Here is a 6571-nt window from a genome sequence, read left to right as displayed (position 1 = left end):
GCTCCATGTTGACTTTTATGGAAGAAACTTTTTACAAAAAGTCAGTTTTTACCTCCATGTTGACTTTGAAGGAAGAAACTTCTTACAAAAAGTCAGTTTTTACCTCCATGTTGACTTTGATGGAAGAAACTTCTTACAAAAAGTCCGTTTTTACCTCCATGTTGACTTTGATAGAAGAAACTTCTACAAAAAGTCAGTTTTTACCTCCATGTTGACTTTGATGGAAGAAACGTCTTACAAAAAGTCAGTTTTTACCCCCATGTTGAATTTGATACAAGAAACTTCTACAAAAAGTCAGTTTTTACCTCCATGTTGACTTTGATGGAAGAAACTTCTTACAAAAAGTCAGTTTTTACCTTCATGTTGACTTTGAAGGAAGAAACTTCATACAAAAAGTGAGTTTTTACCTTCATGTTGACTTTGATGGAAGAAACTTGATACAAAAAGTCATTTTTTACCTCCATGTTGACTTTGAAGGAAGAAACTTCTTACAAAAATACAGTTTTTACCTCAATTTTGACTTTGATGGAAGAAAACTTCTTACAAAAAGTCAGTTTTTACCTCCATGTTGACTTTGATGGAAGAAACTTCTTACAAAAAGTCAGTTTTTACCTCCATGTTGACTTTGATGGAATAAACTTCTTACAAAAAGTCAGTTTTTACCTCCATGTTGACTTTGAAGGAAGAAACTTGATACAAAAAGTCAGTTTTTACCTCCATGTTGACTTTGATGGAATAAACTTCTTACAAAAAGTCAGTTTTTACCTCCATGTTGACTTTGATGGAAGAAACTTGATACAAAAAGTCATTTTTTAGTTCCATGTTGACTTTTAAGGAAGAAACTTTTTACAAAAAGTCCGTTTTTACCTCCATGTTGACTTTGATGGAAGAAACTTCTTACAAAAAGTCACTTTTTACCTCCATGTTGACTTTGAAGGAAGAAACTTCTTACAAAAAGTCAGTTTTTACCTCCATGTTGACTTTGATGGAAGAAACTTCTTACAAAAAGTCAGTTTTTACCTCCATGTTGACTTTGATGGAAGAAACTTCTTACAAAAAGTCACTTTTTACCTCCATTTTGACTTTGATGGAAGAAACTTCTTACAAAAAGTCAGTTTTTACCTCCATGTTGACTTTGATGGAAGAAACTTCTTACAAAAAGTCAGTTTTTACCTCCGTGTTGACTTTGAAGGAAGAAACTTCTTACAAAAAGTCAGTTTTTACCTCCATGTTGACTTTGATGGAATAAACTTCTTACAAAAAGTCACTTTTTACCTCCATTTTGACTTTGATGGAAGAAACTTCTTACAAAAAGTCAGTTTTTACCTCCATGTTGACTTTGATAGAAGAAACTTCTTACAAAAAGTCAGTTTTTACCTCCATGTTGACTTTGATGGAAGAAACTTCTTACAAAAAGTCAGTTTTTACCTCCGTGTTGACTTTGATGGAAGAAACTTGATACAAAAAGTCAGTTTTTACCTCCATGTTGACTTTGATAGAAGAAACTTCTACAAAAAGTCAGTTTTTACCTCCATGTTGACTTTGATGGAAGAAACTTCTTACAAAAAGTCAGTTTTTACCTCCATGTTGACTTTGAAGGAAGAAACTTCTTACAAAAAGTCAGTTTTTACCTCCATGTTGACTTTGATGGAAGAAACTTCATTTAAAAAAGTCAGTTTGTACCTCCATGTTTACTTTGATAGAAGAAACTTCTACAAAAAGTCAGTTTTTACCTCCATGTTGACTTTGATGGAAGAAACTTCTTACAAAAAGTCAGTTTTTACCTCCATGTTGACTTTGAAGGAAGAAACTTCTTACAAAAAGTCAGTTTTTACCTCCATGTTGACTTTGATGGAAGAAACTTCTTACAAAAAGTCAGTTTTTACCTCCATGTTGACTTTGATGGAAGAAACTTCTTACAAAAAGTCAGTTTTTAGCTCCATGTTGACTTTTAAGGAAGAAACTTTTTACAAAAAGTCAGTTTTTACCTCCATGTTGACTTTGAAGGAAGAAACTTGATACAAAAAGTCAGTTTTTACCTCCATGTTGACTTTGATGGAAGAAACTTGATACAAAAAGTCAGTTTTTACCTCCATGTTGACTTTGATGGAAGAAACTTCTTACAAAAAGTCAGTTTTTACCTCCATGTTGACTTTGAAGGAAGAAACTTGATACAAAAAGTCAGTTTTTACCTCCATGTTGACTTTGATGGAATAAACTTCTTACAAAAAGTCAGTTTTTACCTCCATGTTGACTTTGATGGAAGAAACTTGATACAAAAAGTCATTTTTTAGTTCCATGTTGACTTTTAAGGAAGAAACTTTTTACAAAAAGTCCGTTTTTACCTCCATGTTGACTTTGATGGAAGAAACTTCTTACAAAAAGTCACTTTTTACCTCCATGTTGACTTTGAAGGAAGAAACTTCTTACAAAAAGTCAGTTTTTACCTCCATGTTGACTTTGATGGAAGAAACTTCTTACAAAAAGTCAGTTTTTACCTCCATGTTGACTTTGATGGAAGAAACTTCTTACAAAAAGTCACTTTTTACCTCCATTTTGACTTTGATGGAAGAAACTTCTTACAAAAAGTCAGTTTTTACCTCCATGTTGACTTTGATGGAAGAAACTTCTTACAAAAAGTCAGTTTTTACCTCCGTGTTGACTTTGAAGGAAGAAACTTCTTACAAAAAGTCAGTTTTTACCTCCATGTTGACTTTGATGGAATAAACTTCTTACAAAAAGTCACTTTTTACCTCCATTTTGACTTTGATGGAAGAAACTTCTTACAAAAAGTCAGTTTTTACCTCCATGTTGACTTTGATAGAAGAAACTTCTTACAAAAAGTCAGTTTTTACCTCCATGTTGACTTTGATGGAAGAAACTTCTTACAAAAAGTCACTTTTTACCTCCGTGTTGACTTTGATGGAAGAAACTTGATACAAAAAGTCAGTTTTTACCTCCATGTTGACTTTGATAGAAGAAACTTCTACAAAAAGTCAGTTTTTACCTCCATGTTGACTTTGATGGAAGAAACTTCTTACAAAAAGTCAGTTTTTACCTCCATGTTGACTTTGAAGGAAGAAACTTCTTACAAAAAGTCAGTTTTTACCTCCATGTTGACTTTGATGGAAGAAACTTCATTTAAAAAAGTCAGTTTGTACCTCCATGTTTACTTTGATAGAAGAAACTTCTACAAAAAGTCAGTTTTTACCTCCATGTTGACTTTGATGGAAGAAACTTCTTACAAAAAGTCAGTTTTTACCTCCATGTTGACTTTGAAGGAAGAAACTTCTTACAAAAAGTCAGTTTTTACCTCCATGTTGACTTTGATGGAAGAAACTTCTTACAAAAAGTCAGTTTTTACCTCCATGTTGACTTTGATGGAAGAAACTTCTTACAAAAAGTCAGTTTTTAGCTCCATGTTGACTTTTAAGGAAGAAACTTTTTACAAAAAGTCAGTTTTTACCTCCATGTTGACTTTGAAGGAAGAAACTTGATACAAAAAGTCAGTTTTTACCTCCATGTTGACTTTGATGGAAGAAACTTGATACAAAAAGTCAGTTTTTACCTCCATGTTGACTTTGATGGAAGAAACTTCTTACAAAAAGTCAGTTTTTACCTCCATGTTGACTTTGAAGGAAGAAACTTGATACAAAAAGTCAGTTTTTACCTCCATGTTGACTTTGATGGAAGAAACTTGATACAAAAAGTCAGTTTTTACCTCCATGTTGACTTTGATAGAAGAAACTTCTACAAAAAGTCAGTTTTTACCTCCATGTTGACTTTGACGGAAGAAACTTGATACAAAAAGTCAGTTTTTACCTCCATGTTGACTTTTAAGGAAGAAACTTTTTACAAAAAGTCAGTTTTTACCTCCATGTTGACTTTGATGGAAGAAACGTTCACAGCTTGCAGTAGAAAATGTTGTCCTGTGTCCTGCCTGGCAATCATTAAAGATGTTGTCGAAGAGTTCCAAGCCGATCTGGTTGCCGCATTGACCCAACTGCACCGTCACTATCGACATCTTTGACCAACTATTACAATTGTTGCTATCGCTAACATGAAGTTATGTTTCAATAAGTTACAAAACCACACAGAAACATTTGTTGTTTCGTGTCTACCGCCTTGTGAACACACTTCCGGCCTGGCGTTGCTGAACTTCAAAATAAGACTTCCGGTGGTGTATTTTGGTCCGAGATGACTCGGATAATGTACCGTTTTTATTCGTCCAGCAGCAACAATTTTCTTCTGCAGTTTAGTGTTTCAGTCATATCGATTTTTCTGTCGTTTTAATGCGAATCAATGCAACAGTGATTTTTTTATTATTTTTTTTATTTTATAAATTTTTATTTATAATCTGCAACATTTACCAACAATCGAGAAATAATAATAATCAAAACATGTACAAAACAGCGCCAGGGGGCTGTAAAATCAATAAAGTAACTAAAATAGAATGCAATATATATATATATATATATTTATAACAAAATATAAAGCCATAGGCTCATATAAGTTCCGTAAATAATTTAAAATTTGGAACACAGCATCGTAGTTTTCACAGCTTTTTGGTTGTTAGAGGTAGAAAGTGTTTTAAAGTAGAGTTCAATGCGACAATGACGTGTTTATGTCCGCTCACTAGCAAACGTCTTTGCGGCCGCCATCTTACTAGGGTCAATACGTTCAAAAGCAATGATGTGTTTATGTCCGCCCACTGGTATTACGTCATTGCGGCCGCCATCTTACTACGGTCAACAAGTACACATCGATGTGACAGTGATTTGTTTTATGAAGAGATTGCACATTTACATATTCACACATTTAATGTAAATGATGTAAACAATTATACATTAGTATTAATCATGGAGAATAAATTGACATTTTGGGGAAAATCCAATATTGTACATAATCATGCAGAGCTTTACTGTACTTACAACTATAAAATAATTGTACTGTAGATTCACTATCCCCATCACAGAATGAACAAATGTTATTCACAAAACTAAAATGATACTTAAAAATATATTTCATAAGGTAAATTGGGCAAATTTTAAATGCAACTTTAAAGATTTCAATTTCTAATATTTTTTCTTGTCAGTTTTGCCATACATTAAAAAAATAATCAAGAAAGTGTTTTCTGGAGCAACGTTCTAACTTCCTTTGCTTTTGAATATGTGGGATGTTTCAGATCATTTGTTGGGATTCATTTTATTTTGCTTCTAGGAGAAAAAAATTAAACCTCGAAGTCAGGCCCGGCCCTAACCAATCTGGCGCCCTAGGCAAGATTTTAGGTGGCGCCCCCCCACATCGGCAGTGAAGTGTATATACTCACAAGAAACCGAATAGCTTTGTCTTTGACCTTTTTTTTTTACTTACAACTATACCTAATATATAAAGGGGTGGAAAAGTGACTATTACCTGCAGGGCAAACATTAGCTAACCAGAAGGCAATAACAATGTAAACAAAAAACACCTGCTTAAAAGATCCAATACAAATGTCCCTGAGGAATGTAAGGTGGGAGTACTGTAATTACCTAACGTTACATTATTATTTTCCATAACAATTTAGCCCCCTCCACAATATTAACCCGACGTTAAAACAGAACTACCTATTTATTGATTAGCAATTGCCGAATCATGTAACATTAGCTTAATGCTAAAAAGCCAGGTTACTATCACATTCTGTAACAGACAAATAATTTCATGTAGGCTAACGTTACCTACCTGCTACCTCTGTCTTTTCTCGTTTCTCCTCCTCTTCTTTTCTCTTTTTTCTTCCCTGGGCACCTGACAGTTTTGGCCGTTTTGACATCTTGTGTTGATTTTTTGATGTGGTGACGTCCAAAAAGAGTCATGATACGGGAAGGTAGGGGGCGCACCGTGTGGGGGGGGGGGGGGGGGGGGGGCGAAATGTTGTAACAAATAATATTTCTATTAAATAGGCTTTACTTTGCATTTTAATTAACGTGGGATTATTTTTTGTATTTAGAAATAATAGTACCAACTTTTATTTTATTTATTTTTTCTCCAACATTTGTGGCACTGGCGTGGCGCCCCCTGGTGGACGGCGCCCTTAGCATTTGCCTATACGGCCTATGCCACGGGCCGGCCCTGCTCGAAGTCAAAAGTTCTTGGAATGAAACACAAAGCATATTTAGTCTATTTGGTGAATGTATCAATCTAAAAATAAAATAAATAAATCTTAATCTCTTTAGAAATGTAGGAATATTTTTCTGCAATCCTTATTGGGTTAGTGTATGTTTTGCTCATTGAATTTTCTTTTCATGAACGTTAGTTAAATGAAAAACAAAAACAAACCTGATATTGCTTTATTTAATTTTAATTCGAAGTACAAAAAATACAATTGTAAAAAAACATTATTCTTGTTCAGTGGTGGAAAAAAATGGTCGGATCCAAGAAATGTTTTATATCATGTTTTGTTTTCCATAATAAAACAAACAACATAACCAATCAAAAGAAACGAATAACCGGAAGTTGTAATTTCAAAACAAAACTTTAGATTTTCTTGTGTGAGGAAAAAGAGTGTAGTGTTATATCCTGGTTTATAAAACAT

General features: G+C 33.6%; 1 protein-coding gene across 4 annotated transcripts in view; it reads right to left on the bottom strand.

The window, feature by feature from the left end:
- Nucleotides 1-4164, bottom strand: part of tubd1 (tubulin, delta 1) — a 15348-nt gene extending 11184 nt beyond the window's left edge. For all 4 annotated transcript variants that reach the window (XR_009810595.1, XM_061926007.1, XM_061926008.1 and 1 more), the window contains exon 1: nt 3874-4164. Coding sequence is in view for 3 of the 4 variants with exons in the window: in XM_061926007.1 (XP_061781991.1) it covers nt 3874-4024 (151 nt within the window). In the remaining variant the exon portion in view is untranslated. The remainder of the gene's footprint in view (nt 1-3873) is intronic.
- Between the last annotated feature and the right edge of the window lie 2407 nt (nt 4165-6571).

The sequence above is a fragment of the Nerophis lumbriciformis genome, linkage group LG30, assembly GCF_033978685.3.
Source record: "Nerophis lumbriciformis linkage group LG30, RoL_Nlum_v2.1, whole genome shotgun sequence".
NCBI lineage: Eukaryota > Metazoa > Chordata > Actinopteri > Syngnathiformes > Syngnathidae > Nerophis > Nerophis lumbriciformis.
Note: the sequence above shows the minus strand (reverse complement) of the source record. Positions and strands in the feature narration are given on the sequence as shown.